The sequence below is a fragment of the Canis lupus genome, chromosome 37 (assembly GCF_048164855.1).
Source record: "Canis lupus baileyi chromosome 37, mCanLup2.hap1, whole genome shotgun sequence".
NCBI classification, from domain to species: Eukaryota; Metazoa; Chordata; class Mammalia; order Carnivora; family Canidae; genus Canis; species Canis lupus.
In genome coordinates, this window is record NC_132874.1 from 20,273,732 (window position 1) to 20,292,531 (window position 18,800).

An 18,800-nucleotide genomic window follows, 5' to 3' on the forward strand; every position below is an offset into this window, starting at 1 on the left:
ATCATGACCTGAGCTGAAATGAAGAGTTGGTCAGTTAACTGACTGAGCCACTCAGTCATCCCATTGTTGGGTTCTCTGTGATAAAGATACTAATTATCCATATGTTCTATTATCCTTGTTTCCATAACTATTACCTCATCTCCAAATAACTTCATCTCTTTATATTTTTCTTATTATTTCATTTAACTCAAGCTTTTCTTCTATGTCATTAATTTTATTTTTTACCAGCATCTACTGTTTCTTATAGTTTGTACTTTTTACTTTTGGTTCCATGATGATGTGATTTGGTTCTCAATTTGATCCTTTAGGTCTATGATCTCCTAAGAAGTTGTGAGAACATTCCTTTATGTTCTTTAATTTTATTTTCTTCTATGTATTATTTTTTTCATATTCCGTCTCTCTCTCTTCCCTTCTCTCCCTCTCCATCTTCTTCCCTCTCTTTCTCTCCCTCCCTCTCTCCCCTCTCTGTCTATCCCTCCTCACTTCTTTTCTTTTTATTCATGTCATACTTGCATAATTCTCCTCCAAGTGTCTTATTTGCCCTAATATAGTGTAGGTGAAATCTTGACACTTCCCAATTAAAGAGTAATTTGATTTTTCCTCTGAACTACAGTTTGAGGCCAATGTTTTTCATTCCATCTACTTTTTAGTACCCTGAGAAGGTTGGAGGGGGAGGGGAGGGGAGCTGAAGAGATGGCAACGTCTGTTAGAGTATTCGGGGCTCTGCTCTTTCTTTTAAGGTTCTGCTAAATTTCTCATCTAATAATCCATCCTGCCTAATTGGAGGTGTATCTCATTTCCATTGGGGTGGATGGTTGCACGGGTAAGTCTCAGGCTTGATGTCACCTCCCCACTCTAATCCCAGAGTGTTTACCTCTTTAGAGATGTAGATCATTCTTACCCATTTCTCCACAGCAATTGTTTCCACTGTTCTGCTCAGAAAAAAAAATAATAATCAGCATTTTAATTCGACTAGTTTCTTTCCAGATTTTGAAATACAAATGAGAAGTTACAAGATTTTGTGGATTTGACAATAGGGCTCCTGAGAACTGGTGGTGAGGGTCAGGAGCTAGGCCATGTTGCCTATTTCAATCTATAATTCTCATTTTTTTTTCCTGGAACCAGCTTTTGAAGTTTACTGAATTATGTTATGCCACTGAGGTTGCTGATAATGACTTTTATGGGGACTAGTTCTTTACTTTTCCCATATTGTAGGTTAATTATGGTAAAACAATGTAGTGCAGCCTTAATGTGGTTGAATAATGCTCCCTGTCCAAAGTCATAAGCAACTTTGTCTCCTAGACCATCAATGATGTGAGTCCAAGACATTTCATTCTGACACTGGTCAAACAAACTCTGAGTTCATGACAGTGTATTAAAGCAGCCTATTGTGGCATAAAAAAAGAATTCATGGGATCCCTGGGTGGCGCAGCGGTTTAGCGCCTGCCTTTGGCCCAGGGCGCGATCCTGGAGACCCGGGATCGAATCCCACGTCAGGCTCCCGGCATGGAGCCTGCTTCTCCCTCTGCCTATGTCTCTGCCTCTCTCTCTCTCTCTCTGTGTGACTATCATAAATTAAAAAAAAAAAAAAAAAAAAGAAGAATTCATGCCCTTTAAATGTCCTCCAAATATATCTAGTTGTCTAGTGAGGGCGATACTACTTTAATCCTTTATATATGTCACTAAAGACTTACTTCTTTCTGTGTCTGGACCCCTCAGAAATCAATATTCTAATTAGAAAACAGTAGCTAATCCAACCAAATGCTAATAAATGAGAGTTGTGATTTATCTAGCAATAGGGAAACAGCTCAGCATTAACAATTAAAAGGTCCGTAGAGGAGAGAGGTTTTTTTTGTTTTGTTTTGTTTTGTTTTTTATTCTTCCCCTTAGCTGATTGAGGTCAGCCAGATGCTATTAATAGTCCTCTAGCTAATGGCTATCTGTTTGAGAATTGTCATTAAGTCCATAGTTTAGGAACTTTTACCTCTGAAATTCATAGGCTTTATTCTATTTTCCAATGATAAGGATAAGGAAATGGTGTTGTGAGTTCAACTTGAATATACCTATCCACAAAGACCAAATCACATCATAACTTACCAAGGCACTCTTCAGACTTCATTATAAAAATGCAGAATTTAAAATAACCAATGCAACTGTAAGAAATATTAGTGAAAATATAGAGCCAAAATGGTTGACTAAATCCTGTTGCACTCCAGTCATTTCATAGAGTTATAGCATAAAGTTGAAGTTTACATCAAAGGCATGAGTTTGCAATTAGCTGAACAAGGCCCTTCAGAAATCTCCAAAGAATTACTTTTTCTACATTAAACAAATCAACTGAGTAGTTACCTTTACTTTAGTCTGAATGGGCAGAATCAAGAGGGGAGGGATAGTATGTCTAAATCAAATTGAATGGTGATTTAGAGAACATTTTCCAGAAGGACCCTCTTTGGGAAATGCAACTCAGTACTAGTGCATATTTCAGTGGAGGGTTTGTCATTCTCAGTAGAAGGTGTTTGCACGTTTTAAGTGTTTTCTTTTGATATTCTCTATTTCATCTAATATGGTCTACTTACATGATATCCTAGCAAGTCCCTGAACCTGCCATATTGTTTCATTACACCAAGCATTTGTTCAAACTGTTTCTACTATGTAGATGGCCTTGTCTGGCCCTCAACTGCTCAAGACCTAGCTTTCATGTAATTTCCTCTATTCAGCCTACTGCCACCACTGCCCTCCAACCTGATGAAACTGATAACCACTTTCTTTGGGCTTCCATCTTACCTGTACATCTTTCTGTCTTAACATTAGTAAACATTTACTTCCACTCAATTGGTTTCCTGTTCATATCTCCCCAGGAAGAAAGTCTAATATCTATTCAGATAAATAATACCTATATGTTTGCTGAATATACAAGTGATTATTTAACCACTATTGAACATCTGTTCTTTGCCCATACTTGCTAGAAGTAAAAAAGACATAGATTTTTAAAAAATCTCTATTCTCAATGAGTTCATGACCCAGTGAGAAAGAATAGACTTCTATACAACTAAACTCAGCAAGCCTAAGATTGAGGTCTGGGCAAGTGTTTAGACTGAGCTGTTAATTTGCAAGGCAGTGAACACATAAAGCTCCCATATTGTAATATATCTTCTATGGTTTTCATAATCCAAACACACCTGCTTCAATCATATGTTTCACGTTGCTTACTAATGTCTTCTTGGCATAGACTAAACCTATGCCTCTCAAATTAACATGCACAGAAAACATCCCATGATTTTATTAAAACGCAGACTAACTCTGATTCAGTAGGTCTGTGGCAAGGACTGAGATTCTGCATTTCTAACAAGTTCCCAGGGGATGCCAGTATTGCTGGTCCATAGACCATGCTTTGAGGATCAGAACTCTAAACATGACAAGTCATGTCAGTATATACACATTGTTGAAGTGGCACCAGTTTTGGAAAAGCTCCCGCTGCTCCTTTCCTAAATAATCTTCTAAGTATAATTAAACATGATGAAAGTTACACCAAGAGAGGTAAGATTCAGTAGTGCTTCCTCCAAAACTGATGACTGGAAATGGTTACTTCTTAGCCTTTTCAATGGCTATACTCAAGAGGTCTTTGCTCCTGCACTTGAGGTCTGCTGGTACCAGAAGACTGTGGTCTGAGTATGTAGCAAGATTTTCCCAAATATTCAAGATTGCCATTTTTAAGTCTACCCCATATTTACACAATAATACCCAGGCCCTTCCTGTAAGTGGAGATATCTTTTAACAAAACTACAAGACCTTATCACCTTAAACAATCATAAAGGAAATACTTTTTTAACGCAACTTGTTTAAAACAAACTTTGTAAGGTATCCATGGAAATCTAATTTCTTATTAAATCTTAATGGTTCCTATGACATCTGTTTACTTTTTCAGTTTGTAAAAGAGTGTGCAATTCACCATCAAGTCAAAATTCACGGGGAGCCCTGGTGGCTCAGCAGTTTAGTGCTGCCTTCAGCCCAGGGCGTGATCCTGGAGACCCGGGATGGAGTTCCATGTCGGGCTCCCTGCATGGAGCCTGCTTCTCCCTCTGCCTGTGTCTCTGCCTCTTTCTGTGTGTCTCCCATGAATAAATAAATAAAATATTTTTTTAAATCCTTTAAAAAAAGTCAAAATTCACTAGACCATGAGACTTTGGACTCCCCCATTCTACCTATACATCTTTTTTCATGTGTCAGTTTTGAACTATCCTTCCACAAAATCAAGATCCCTATTTGATCCCTACTTGGGCTGTCCTCTTTCAAAGTGCTCTTTCTCTTTCCCTCACTACTCCAACTAGACCAAGGGTCCCTTGCATATCTTTCCCTAACTATGTAGAGAAGACATTACAACTCCTCTTGGCAGCTATCCAACACTACCTTAACTACAATAATATGTTATTTGAGAGGCAATCTTGGTTATTTAGTTTTCTCTTGCACAGGTAGTTATTGTGTCACTTTCCCTGACAACACACCAGTGAATGGAACAGTAGTAGAATTGTTTTTATCATGTAGGACATTTGGAAGGCACTGGATGCCTTAGCTTCCTTGATGTCAAAGTAGGAGTGAACTCTTCTAAGTGTTCTTTGTTCCTTCTCACCACTCATGGTCTCATTTAGGTTAATGCCAAAGACGATGAAGGTGTCCTTGTTGGATCCTGGGACAATATCTATGCATATGGTGTTCCCCCATCAGCCTGGACTGGAAGCGTTGACATTCTGTTGGAATACCAGAGTACTAAGAGTCCAGTCCGGTATGGTCAGTGCTGGGTTTTTGCTGGTGTCTTTAACACATGTAAGTAGCCAATTGAGTCACATTTTTTTTAATGTAAAGGGAATTTTACTTCGAGACATTTTATCTATAAACTGTCAAAGAGACCTAGCAACCCCTGTTAGCTCTCTAGAATTTATAGATGGCTATTCTGGGATGTAGTCAATGCATAATTAAATTGTACTGGGCCAAATATGCTCATAGTTTCTCTTTGGCTGCAGAATCATTATAGAAAGAATGATGGACTACTTCCTACATAATCCATCATTCAACACCCAGAGAAATGGGGGTCCCAGGGACCAAGAAATGATGTGAGGGAAAGGATACGCCATTTTCTTTTCAGTAATCCATCCACATTTTAAAAAGATTAAGTTAACAAATTTTAAAATAATAAAAGATACATACTGCTTATTTGTAATTGAAGTGTTATAAATATGTTTATTAGCTTATTGTTTACCATTGAGTTTTATAAATATATGCACTTAATTTTTACCCTAGCTGTGGGAGGGATTGTGACAGGTGGTTTCATCTCCATTTTTACATGGGAATCTCAATGCCTCTGAGCAATTAGATATCAGAACTTAATGAACAATCTTTACTCCCCACTTTCCCTTCTGGTTTTTAATCTACGCAACATCTAATCTATAGAGGAAAACATATGGGAACAGAATTATTCTCTTTAGCTTCATGCATCATTTTTTGAAATGCCATTTGCCAGGCTAGGCCTAGACAATATTATTGTTAATTCAGTGAATATTTTTAAAAATACATTTATTTCAGTATGTCTTCCTCATTGGTAATGATTTTCATTCAGTTGCCATTTCTACAGCCTTGGAAAAAACATTAAGCTCAAGTTGAAGTGTCCTTTCTGCTTGCTCTTTAATAAAGAATGTTTTACCTAGTTAGCATTTTTCTTTTAATCAGAAAATCAAGGAGGGATTGGAGGCTGGAAGCCAGGATGAGGTCATTTTTTATAAATGATCATGAAGCCTCTCAGTTTTAGCTCAAAGTGTGATAGTCCAAGATTAGTCAGTGATCCAAGTGGGAAGAAATTGTAGGTCTTGTATTGTGCTTTTTGTTTTTCTGTGGTGTTAAACTGAGTAAGACTATTTTCTTAGCCATTTGGGTACCCAAAGGCAAAGGAATATATTTCCTGAGAGTAATAAAGGCCAGTATATCAGTTTCCTAGAGTGCCGGTCTCTGAGGTCCTAGATAGAAGCTGAACTTCTTGATGGGCTAACGATTAGAGGTAGCTCCCCCTCCCTCAAAGTTCCCAAACCCAGACTATATAGAGGATGCTCAATAGGAGCAGCCACTCTTAGGAAATACTTCCAGGAAAACAGAAAAGATCCTCTGCCTTGTGTTTTCCTGCTGCCTACAATTTCAAGACCCCAGTGTAATTCTTTAGGGCTTAGAACCAGATAAAATAGTGAACACTTTCCATCTATTTATGCTTTTTGTATGAAAGTGTCATTAGATCTGTTCTTGAAAACAGGCTTTGGTGGTAAGCTAAGAAAAGACAGAAACACAATGTGAAGGAAATCATGGTAAGAATAAACCCTAAGAGAGAAGTTGGAAGGAAGGAAGCACTGGTGGCCCAGTGTCAGGCTTCATCTATCTTAAAATTATGAGTTGGGCAAAGTCTGGAATGAGTCTCATTCTGTGAATTAGTGATAAGCCAGAAATAGAGCTAGAGTGCCAATCATCTTACTGGTAAAGCTGTGACTTGAATGGTCTGTGAATCAATATAAGAAGAGGGAAGTAGGAAGGAGGTGGTGGCTGCGATCATTTTTGTTCGGGGTATTAAGATTAAATCAGTTAGTGAGGACACTTGAATGCTACCAGACTTGAGTTTGGACTTCCAAGGTTGTTCTATTGAAGGAAGTGGATTGCTTATGGTTAAAAATGCTAAACTACTCTGAGAAAAAAAGGCAAGCCAAGCCATTAATCTTAAAATTGTCACCTGAATTATTTTCAATGAGCCCTGATGTCTGGCATCCTGGGAGCCAGAGAGGGCATTTGGATTGAGTTTAATCAATAGGTACATATGGCAAGAGATGCATCCAGGTAATTTATTATCTAGCAATTAAAATGAATCTGTAGTGTCACCCTCCACCAAGTGTCACGAGAGCAAATTCCAGCCAGGAGAGCAAACTCCACTGAGGACCTCTGTTGTAACTTCCTATTAGCTGAGATTTTTTTTTTCCAGTTAATTTTATTTTTTATTAGAGGTAGAATTTAGTGAATCAGCAGTTGCATAAAACATCCAGTGCTCATTATGTCAACTGCCCTCCTTAATGCCCATCACCCAATTTTTCTTTCCCCATACCCCTTTCCCCTCCAGCAAACTTCAGTTTATTTCCTAGAGTCCAGCGTCTCCTATGAATTGCTTCTCTCTCAATTTCCATCTTATTTTTCCTTCCCTTCCCTGATGTTCATCTGTTTCATTTCTTAAATTCCACATAGGAGTGAAGTCATATGGTATTTGTCTTTCTTCAGGGTGCCTGGTCTGACTACAGCTCAGGTCATGATCTCAGGGTCCTGAGATTAAGTCCCACAACAGGCCCCACTCAGTGGAGAGGCTGCTTGTCCTTCTTCCCCCTTTGCTCCTCCTCCTGTTTGTGCTCTCTCTGTCTCCCCAATAAATAAATAAAATCTGGCTGAGTTTTTTAAAAATTTTATTTTCAGGAACATAGTCCCATTAGATGGACTAAAACAATACTATATTAATGATTGTATGATTAGCAACTAAACAATTAGAACCTCATTATTGCGATTTTATTCCTTTTATTCCATTTATTCTGAATGATCACACAGCAAGGTTTCTTCTCTCCATAGTCCTGAGCTTTGACAATAGTCCCCCTTCTTCGGTATGGGACATTTGAGGATAACATGTGCAAAGGGGCTTTTCTTATTGTTCATGAAGGAAGCCCCTTATGAGAAGGAATTGTTCACTATGTATTTATTAAATTTTGGTGATGGGCTTAGTTATGGTCTGTCCTTTCCTGCAGTTTTGCGATGCCTTGGGATACCAGCAAGAGTCATTACCAATTACTTCTCGGCCCATGACAATGATGCCAACTTGCAAATGGACATCTTCCTGGAAGAAGATGGGAACGTGAACTCCAAACTCACCAAGGATTCAGTGTGGTGAGTTTGATTTACAAGGGCACTTGCTGATATCAAATTAAAGTGACATTACACATTTACCACAAGACAGACTGGGTCTAATGTTTTTTCCCTTCTATTTTAAGGACTATTCAATACCATAGGCAGAAATGTCTGATTGGGAAAGATTGTTTTTAGCGAATGAATGAGAAATGTTACTGAACTGGCAGTTTGCGTTTCTAGTAATGAAGATTGATCATTGCATTACAACAGCAGCCACCAAAAAGGTCATAGTTTTAGCTATGCCTTTAGGCTAGAGCCCGTACTAGTTCCTCTCTACTTAGTATAAGAATATTATTGGTGAATGACAGAGAGAGGGGAGCCGAGCATTCTCTATGTCAAGACTATAGGAGTAATATAGCTAGCATTTATTAAGCACTTACTGTGTACCAGTGTCTGTGTGTAAATGATCACATCTTATTCTTTTAAAAGCTGTATCATGTGGGTGCTTATTAGTATCTCCACTTACAGAGGAGGAAACTGAAGCCCAGAGGGGTTTAAAGTAATTTGCTCAAGGTCATATATCTGATAAGCTGAGAATAAAATCAAAGTGATTCTGACCCTTAACCACATTTTTTGCCTTGCAGTATGGGATTGCTCTTTTTTTTTCTTTTTAAGATTTACTTATTTATATTTGAGAGAAAGCATTCAACTGAGGGAAGAGGCAGAGAGAGAGAAAATATCAAGCAGACTCCCCGCTAAGCATAGAGCCTGACCTGGGGCTCGATCTCACAACTCCCAAGGTCACGACCTGAACCAAAAATCAAGAGTCAAATGCTCAACCAACTGACCCACCAAGCCACCCTTGAGATTGCTCTTTGAATATAAAGATGTGGTTCTCTGTGATTTGTGACTCCATCTTTTAAACAGGGATAACAATGGGAATAAAGTTGAAATTGTCACTAATACCAACCACATAGTTCTTATACTGCCCTGAGCAGCTGCATCACAAGCTGGCTATGTGGAGTTTAAGATCCCAAAGAAATTTCCTTTGTCCATGGGACCCACTCAGTCCAGAACAATATTCAAAAAATCCAAAGGTAAAGGTTATTTATGAAGGTAGGTATGGGGGGAAATTGCCACACATTGAACTAGTTGGAATAAAAATGTGTCCCCCATGGATGTTCTTTATAAGTAATAAAGCTAAAACACTGTCAGTTGCAAGAGCATCCAAATGGGGATGGGAGGAAGTTACAAGCTCATTTTAAGAGAAATTAAAAGTTAGAAGTGTCTTAACTCCCCTGTGTTACAGAAATGGATCACAGTTGTAAGAGCAGCATTAACTTGCCAGTACTGGTAAACGCTCATTGGAGGATGTGGAAAAAAGGAAATCAGGGAACTAGTTGCAGAATGCTACTATGAATAAAAAATAGCGCAGTTCATTTGAAGGAAATAAGCTGAGCAATGACAAGCAAGAGAGTACGGACAAGACCAAACCTCCCCTCTGTAAATTGAACAGCAATTTAAAGCATCATTTAAGCCCTTGGAATAGCAGTATAGCCCCCCTGCATGTATATGGAATGACAAAAACAGACGAAAATAGGCACCCCAAAAACCTTGTCATGACAGTCAAAAATGGCAAATGAGAATTATTTGGTATTCTGTATTGTGTACCTTTCCTTACACACACACACACACACACACACACACACACACACACACACAATGCCTTTGGAGCCAACTGCAGTTCGAAATTATGCCTCCTTTTTTCCTTAATCTAAATGCTTCCACCATGAGTCCCCAAGGGCACCCAAACAAATAACCCCATGAAGCCCCAAACAAAATTGATACCAAATTGTGAAGCTGATAGATCTTGCTCTTGGTAACCCTCTTGTCTTTCAGTTTCCTACTCTGAATTGCTTTCTCTGTCCCTCTCAATCTTTGCTCCCTCATTGCCTTCCGCAGTTGCCCCATCATTCTGGGACTATGTTCCCTGGTCTAGGAGCCTCATTTGTCCTCCATCATCGGACCACTGTCTGAAGCTCCTTTTCCCTCCCCTTGCTTGGTGCCTGAGTGGGTTTTCAATAGATGATGACTGATGTCTAACAAGCTGATGTGAACCCAACTTGGGACATGTCTGACCCAAGGGCTCCGTCAGGTTTGAGTCCAAAGCTTAGCTCTGCCACTGAGCATCTGTGTGACCTTGGGCAAGGCACAACCTCTCTGTGCCTCTTTCTTCCTCTAAAGTAGAGGTGACAATTTCCTAGTTCACTCAGCCCAGAGCTGAGCATAACAGGTGCCTAATGAATGTTAGCTGTCATTATTGCCTTTATTATTAGTCACACAGCTGGAATTGCTTGGAGGCAATATGTTGCCATCAACCTAAGCACATTCTAGCAGTCAGGGAAAAGAGGGGTGTCCCATGTCCTCAGATGACTGTGCCATTTCTATACAGTTGGGTTATTTTTAAAACAAAAGCAGAAATTTGTGTATTCCCCACACACACCCCAGAGCAAATACTAGTAGACCCTACAAACTAAAGACGTTCCATAAAACCAAAAGAACTTCTAGGATCCTCCCTGACTGAGAAAGCTGGTGGAGACTTTCCCTAGACACATCTATTGGTACACGGTCACCACCACTGCACCTCCACACAAGCTCTGGCTTAGACAGTGACTCGCTGTGTGACCTTGAGAAAATGACTTCACCTCTCTGAGCTTCTTCTTCAGTAGAGTGAGGGCAACCCATTCCCTGATGGGGTAGCTGTAACAATTAAATGAGGTCATACAGGTAAAGTCCTTACCATAGTGCTGGGCCCAGAGGGAGTGTTCCTTGGTGCCTACTAATCAGATCAGATTAGTAGTGGCCACCAGCAAGAAGCAAGAGCTGTCTGAGCTATAGGTTGGTGAGCAAGGGAGAAGGCTGACAGAAGCTGAGGGCAAGGAGGGCTGAGGTGATTTGGTGGGCATCAGCTGATCATTGAGAGGCCAGTACAACATGGCTGGCAAAACACAGCCTAATGAATTTCCTAGAAGGGGTCTCAGGAGCAAGTGGCCTTCCCCAAGCCCCCAGACTCACTTTCCTACACAGGCTCCAGACAGACAGACTCTCCCCAACTCCTTCCTGGTTTGTGCCCTCCCTGCTCTGGCTCCTCCTCTCTTTCTAAAGGCAACCAGAATGACTTCTTGGTTTCTTTGTCTTGTGCCTCTACCATCTCTTTAACACTGAGATGGTACATAATTAGTGGTGAATTAATTTGTCCAGCTGGGTCTCTGTGACCCAGGGTGTTGTCCTCCCCGTGACTCAGCCAAGTCCAGCATGGCCAACGCAGAAGTAAGCCAGTAAGAAGGATTCAGAGAGAATGAACACGCAAGAATGCTTTTGAGGGCATATATGCTCAACACTCCCCAAGGCTAAGGGGGACAAAGGGTGGATTTCAGCCCATACCCTCTCTTCCCCTTAGCACCACAGACCATGGAGGAGGGCTGACTGCTTATGTGCCTGCTTCCTGGTTTGGCACCTCAGTTCCCTCCGTGGTGGATTTCCCCTCAGAGAGTGCCTCACCTTGCAGGGAGCAGCAATTTTGCAGAGTATCCACCCTTAATATCCATAAAAGGAAGAGTCTTCTTAGCGATTCAGGAGAAGGAGGGGCCAAGGAAACTTAGAAGGCACAGCTGGGCAGAGTAATTGGACCTCACTGTAGCAAATGAAATTCTGAGTGGACCAACCCAAGGTAACATATCCTTCAAGGGGCAATTTAAGCTGCCTGCCTCTCATGTGCCAATGGATTTTGAATTATGTGCAACCTCTGGAGGAAGGCATCTATGAATCACTGCAGACAGTTTAATGAAGATGCTTGCACAATGTTTAGCTATAGTGCAAACAGTGAATAGGGATACGAGGGCTCATTGAGGAGGAACATGGCTCACCCCAATGTGCAAGGGTAAACTGACAGTTTGGCCTCCCCTTGAAAGAGCTCACCTCGTTATGTGACTATCACAGTGGAAATGGAAACAATTTTAAAAGAAAGAGATGGTGGCACTTGTTAGTGTCTTGAAGGTATTTCACTGGAAAGGCTCTTCTAAATGAAAGCATTATGCTGTGTCCTTTTTGCTAGAGAGGATGTAGTCAGATTTGATGATTCTGGGTGAAAGGACTAAGCCCACCTCTTGGCTGGCCCCCACCAAACTGCAACCCCCATAAGGGAGAGCAATGTATAATCTAATTTATTTTCCTTTTTATTGCCAGCGTATAACAGGATGCAGGGCATAGAGCAAGGACTTCATAAATGGAATTGGTTGGAAGAAATTTTTGATGCTCATTTAACTGACTAAATGTCATGTAATCTATTTAACAAACACTATTGTGCACTAATATGTCCAAATACCAGATGCTAAGGATTCAGAGAGAAATTAGAGTCACCACCCTTGGGGAGCTTGATCCAATGTTCGTGGGTGACACAACCAGATGCAGAACTCTATAAAAAATATAGGATAGGCGGTAACACGAGCCAGGGGGCATGGGGATGAAGGGAACCGGCTTCCATCCTAAGTCCCAGGGAGCAAAGGGAAAGGCTGTTCACATGGGAAGTAGCCGTGGACTCAAAGCCATTATCCCCCCTGCAGTCTTCTGGTTGTGCTGTTCACAGATGGAATGCCTAGGAAATGACCTTGACCCACAGATGAAACCCAGGGGCACGTCTATAAGAGTCAAAAGCATTGAGATTAGACAACCAGAGATCAATCTGCTCTAAGGACATGGCAGGAAAGAATGAAAGCTCATGCAGAGTTAGCCTGTAATCTCATGACTACAGTTGTTGAATATCAAAACTCGTTCTAACTCACCTTCCAGCCCCTTGCCACCTCCTTCCTTTGCACCATCAAGAACATCTGGCTCTTGCCCACCTTCCTAAAGGAACTAATGCCCCCCAGGCTGTTAATTCAATGAGGAGCAGGCGAAGTTAATACTGTTTAGGGGCGAGGATGCATCCCTGCTCTCCACCTATTACCACCTCTCTTACTTCTCTACCCTCTAGGCACTGTCTAATCCCAAGGGCACAAATGACACACGCTTCTGCCCACCCCACTTGAAGTTCCATTGTCAGGAGATGAACAACTTCTCTAGGGATGTGAGCAGGATGGAAAGGGGCACAGGTGGAAGAGGCTTAGAAGCTGGACTAAAAGGAGTCAAAGGATCTAGAAAGCTATTGGCTCCAAGGGGAATCTGGAACACTGTTGGCTGTTGAACTCTCTGAAACTAAGAGAGCAAGGGTTGGGTTTGTCTTAGAGGACTCAGGGGGCTGAACAGATGTGTGTACACCCAGGCCCATAGCTGACTGGTCAGCTTCTCAAATTCTGGTTGATGAGCCAATTGGCAGATGTAGAAAACATCCTAACTCAGAGCTTTAAACATTTTATGTGATACCAAAGATAATGTAAGAAAGGGCTAATACTGCAACAATTAGCAAGTCTTTATTTCCTTTTATTGCCTTTTCATTTAAAATTAAGTAGGGTTGATTAAACTGGCTTTTATAATTTAATTTTTTAAAACAATTGTGAACTAGCAAATTTGTATTTATCAGTTTCAACTCAATGTTGAATTAGTCAGTGATCCAAGTGGAAAGTAATCGCAGTTTTATTTTGTTTTTCCCAGGGCATCATGGAAAAACACCAAATCAAGTCAAACTGTTCTTGAAATTTTGTCCTCCCCCTCTCTCTCCATGGTGCAAGGCAATATGATTAGCTCTGCCACTAATTAGCTGGGTCACATTGGGCAAGTTGCTTGATTTCTCTGGACCATAATTTTCTCACATGCAAATGTATGAGTTTGGTCTTAATGAGCTCGAGGGTCATTTCTAGCTCCCCAAAAAATTTTAATAAATTTCACTGTTCTTCCAATAAGGTCTTTCCTCCCATAAGCAGCATGTTCTACTACCTGCCCTGTTTGAAGACCTGCTCACCTGCACAGGGCCAGCTAGGATCCACCCACTCACATAAAGGTGTTGCTTTGCAAACTGACTTTACATCAGCTCACAAGGAAAACAAACAAACAAACAAACAAAAACAAAAATCACACACCACAGAAAAATTTTGTAGTTGTAATTTTGTAAAAAAGGACCTCAGTGTATCTGGTCCTTTTAAAAAAATTCCAACTTCTTTCAGTACTTGTTAAAAAGAGTACAGTTGTTATTGTTTTATTTTTTTTCACTCCAAATGCAAAAAACTCTGCTGTAATGGGTAATCTTCAATCCATGAACAAAGCTCTTTTGAAGTACATTTTAGAGCAGAAATTAAATAACCTTCACACTTGGGAGCCAGCAGTAGGTATAATACTGATCCTAATTTTCATTAGTCTCTGCACTCAGCATAGGGATTTGACCATTGTAGAGATGTTTTTGAAACTTAGATGGATCTATCTCATACCTTGCTTTAGATGCTCACTGTGCTCCAACTAGTTGGACTTTCATGTTCTTAAATTATACTAAGTTTTAATTACTATATGTGCAAAAAAGAATTATACAAAAATGAATTCCAAGTAAAAAAAGAGAAAATTTTCTAAATATAAACCAAATGGTTTAAAGATGCTTAAAGGTTTGTAAAATTAACCTGTGGTGCATCCAGCTTACCAGTTCTGAACACTTACCAGAGATACTTCTTTTCAAGTAGATTATCTTGTTAACCACATTATTGTCAGCCAAATTGTTTTTGAGGAAATCCCTAGAACAAGATCATGAGCTCTGCACTAGACAACTAAGAATATATACTCTGAATCTATACCAGAGTCTTGAAGAAAGGATGGAAAAAGTTATTTGCTACCTCCAAAGAATAAAAATAGTTCATGCTTATGGAATTCTTTCATTATGCCAGGTCCTAATCTAAGTAGGTAACATGTAGTAACTCATTTTACCTCTTTAACAACCTGTTAGGGTAATTGCTATTATTGTCCTCATTTATAAATGAAGAAACTGAGGCACAAAGTAATCTAACCATGGTCACCTGCCAATAAGTGTCAGAGCCTGAACTACAAACCCAAGGGGGTTGATCCTAGAACTCACATTTTTTGTAACACATTAATTAAATATAATTCACATATCAGTAATTATAAAATTGTGTTGCTGGGCTTATAATATAGAAAGATGCAAATTGAATTACAATAATAGCACAAAGGACAGGGGGAATGGAACAAAGTTTTTGTATGCAATTGAAAATAAGTTGGTATTAATCTGAAGTAGAGTCTCAGAATGCTAATTATAATCCCCAGAGAAACCACTAAGGAAAGACATATCGTGAAAAAAAAAAAAAACAGAAAAAGAATTAAAATGGTGTATTAGAAAATATCTTTTTACCCAAAGTAAGGAAGTAATGAGAATAGAGAAAGAAAAAAAAAACACCACAATACGTATAGCAAGGAATTTGCAAAATGGCAGATGTAAGTCCTACTCATCAGCAATTAGATTAAATCTTAATGGATCAAATATTAAGAATTGTTTTAGGGATCCCTGGGTGGCGCAGCGGTTTGGTGCCTGCCTTTGGCCCAGGGCACGATCCTGGAGACCCAGGATCGAATCCCACGTCAGGCTCCCTGCATGGAGCCTGCTTCTCCCTCTGCCTGTGTCTCTGCCTCTCTCTCTCTCTCAGTCTGTGACTATGATGAATAAATAAATAAAATTAAAAAAAAAGAATTGTTTTATGGCCTAGCATATGACCTGTTCCAAAGAATGTTCCATTTCCCCTTGAGAGATGTGTATTTTGTTGTCGTTGGGTGGAATATTTTATAGAGACCCATTAGGTCTGGTTGGTTTATTGTGTTGTTCTAGTCTTCTATTTCCTTGGTAATCTTCCACCTGTTTGTTCTGTTCATTACTGAAAGTGCAGTATTGAAGTCTCCAACTTTTATTTGTTAAATTATTTTTGTTTTGCTTGTTTTTATTGAGGTATAATTGAGATATTAGTTTCTGGTGTAACATAATGATTGTATATATTGCAAAATAATCATCACAGTAATTCTAACTAATGTTCGTTGCCATACACAGTTCCAAAATTTGTGTGTGTGTGTGTGTGTGTGTGTGTGTGTGTGTGTGAGGGAGGGAGAGAGAGAGAGAGAGAGAGAGAGAGATGAGGACTTTTAAGATCTCACCTACCAACTTTGAAGTAACTGTAAGTTTGTATGTTTTGACCCCTTTCACCCATTTTGCTTATCTTCTGCTCCCCACCTCTGGGTTGAATTGTTAAATTATCTATTTTCTCTTCAATTTTGTCAGTTTTGCTTTTTGTGTATCTTGAGGCTCTCTCCCTAGATGCAAATATGTTAATGATTGTTGTTTTCCTAATAGCATTACCCTTTAATCATTATAAAATGTCATTCTTCATCTCTAGTAACAATACTTGTCATAAAGTCTATTTTGTCTGATATAAATATAGCTGTTCCAGTTATCTTTTGGTTCTATTTGCACAGTTAATGTTTTTCCATCTTTTTTACTTTCAACCTGTTTGCATCTTTGATTATAAAGTGTATCTCTTGGATACAACATAGAATTTTGTTATTCATCCTGCCAATCTCTGCCTTTTGATTTTAGTGTTTAGTCCACAAATGTTTAATGTAATTACTGATAACTAGAGTTTATATCTGCAATTTTGCTATTTCCTTTTTATATGCAGTATGTCTTTTCTCTTCCCCTCTTCCTCCATTACTTTCTTACTTTGTGTAAAACTGTTTTTTATAGTATACTATTTTAATTGTTTCTGTTTCTTTTGACACCATATTTTTCAATTTTTTCTTAGTAGTTTCCCTATAATTTAAAACCATGATTTGAAACAACTTAGTTCATATTAATACCAATTAGTTTCAAAGGCATACAAAAACATTGTCCCATTCCCCCTTGCCTTTTGTTCTGTTATTGTAATTCAGATTGCATCTTTCTACATTATAAGCCCATCAACACACTATTATAATTACTGCTTTATCGAGTTGTCTTTAAAATCAGAGGGGGAAAAGAATTCAAACAAATACGCATTTATACTGTTTTGCCTATTTCCCTGTTTTTGCCTTCTTTTGTGAAGAGTAGTTTTGCTCGATATACAGTTCTTACTTAACTTTTCCTTTCAGCAATTTGAATACATCATCCCACTAGCTTCTAGCTTTCATGGTTTCTGATGAGTAGTCAGTTTTAATCCTATTGATGAACTCCTGTACATAATGAATCACTTTTCTCATACTATATTAAAGATTCTCTCTGTTTTCAGCTTTTGACAGTTTGACTCAAGGTACTTCAGTGTATGTATATCGCTTTTAGTTTATGCTTTTTTTCTCAGATGTATATATTAATGTCTCATCAAATTTGGAAGGGTTTTAGTTATTTTTTCAAATATTCTTTCTGCTCCTTTCTTGCTTTCCTTTCCTTCGGGGACCTTCTCATGAATATGTTGGTATACTTGATGGTATCCCACATGTCTTTGGGGCTCTGTTCATTTTTCTTCATATTTTTTCTTCTGTTATTCAGACTGGTCATTTCAATTGACTTATCTTCAAGTTCACTAATTCTTCTTTGTGTCTACTCAAATCTGCTTTTGAGACCCACTCATGAATTTTGAATTTTTCACTTTAGCTTTTATAGGTTTCAGGTCCAGAATTTCTGTTTGATTCCTTTTCATAATTGCTTTATTGTCATTGATGTCTTCTATTTGATTAGACATCACTCACATGATTTTCTTTAGTTATTTGAACATTTTTATAATACTGATTTAAAATCTTTGTCTGGTAAACCCAGTGTCTTGGCTTCCTTAGTGACAGTTTCTGTTGACTGTTGTTTTTTTTTTTTTTTTCCTGTGCATGGGCCATACTTTTCTGTTTCTTTCTGTGTCTTCCATTTTTAAAAAAGTGCTAGGCATTTTAAATAGTATAATATGATGACTATAAATCAGATTTCCTGCAGAGTCTGTTGTAGATGTTTGAGTTGTTACTGTTGCTGCTGCTACTGTTTGTTTGTTTAGTGACTCTCCTGGACTAATTCTGTAAAGTCTGTACTTTTTATCATGTGTGGCCACTGAAGTCTCTGCTGGGTTAGCTTAATGGTTAGTTAACAGTTGGATGGCAATTTCCTTAAATATCTTGAATTAACAAGTCCTCAGCCTTACCAAGGAGTTCTCTGTGTGTTGAGAGAATGTAAACTTGCAAATCTTCTGTAGCTTTTACCTCCTGCTTGAAGAGTACCTCAAGGTCAGTCAGAGGTGAGAGATTAGAACCCTCTTCATGTCTTCCTGGGTGTGTTCACAGCCCTGCACATGTGTGTGACCACCTCGACTCTCAAGAGTATGCCAGATTGTTCAAAGTCCCCTATGGGCATCTCAGTCCTTAAGTTTTCCTTTTAGGGTTTTTTTGGTGGGGGGAGCCTTTTATTATCACCAATTGGTGTCACCCCTCAAGGCAGCTGTGATGTTAGACAGTTGCTTCTAAATATTTTTGAAAAACAATCTTTGGATAAAGGTATTTGCACAGAGTGAATTGTGAACCGAAACGAATAAAAAGAAATGCTGAGAATGGAGCTTTTCAGAGATTGCCAGACAAGTTAGTGACAATTCTTTAGAGATGGTGCTTTTAGAGAGTTCTGAACCCTATTTTCTTCCCTTCATTGGTTGCTAGGTTGCAAGTTTTTATACCATAGTTGTGAAGCTGTTGGCTTTCATGACTACCATGGAGCTTTGGAGAGAGGGAGTGGGAATAAGGCAAAATCAAATGCTACAGTAAAGCCCACTATTCTTAGTGAGATCCGCTTTCTGTTGTTGTTGAATATGTATTCCTCAGATTATTGTCTTTAGTTCATTCCCAAAGTTCTGGAAAAGTTGGCTTTGATCATGTTTGCTGGCATTCTCATTGTTTTTATGAAGGAACAGTTTCTT

The 18,800-nt window shown here is 39.1% G+C and overlaps 1 protein-coding gene across 2 annotated transcripts in view; it reads left to right on the forward strand.

Moving 5' to 3' along the window:
• Window positions 1–18,800, forward strand: part of F13A1 (coagulation factor XIII A chain) — a 168,559-nt gene that overhangs the window by 90,297 nt on the left and 59,462 nt on the right. For both annotated transcript variants that reach the window (XM_072814118.1, XM_072814119.1), the window contains exons 8-9: window positions 4,647–4,821; window positions 7,809–7,947. In XM_072814118.1, the coding sequence (XP_072670219.1) occupies window positions 4,647–4,821; window positions 7,809–7,947 (314 nt within the window). The remainder of the gene's footprint in view (window positions 1–4,646; window positions 4,822–7,808; window positions 7,948–18,800) is intronic.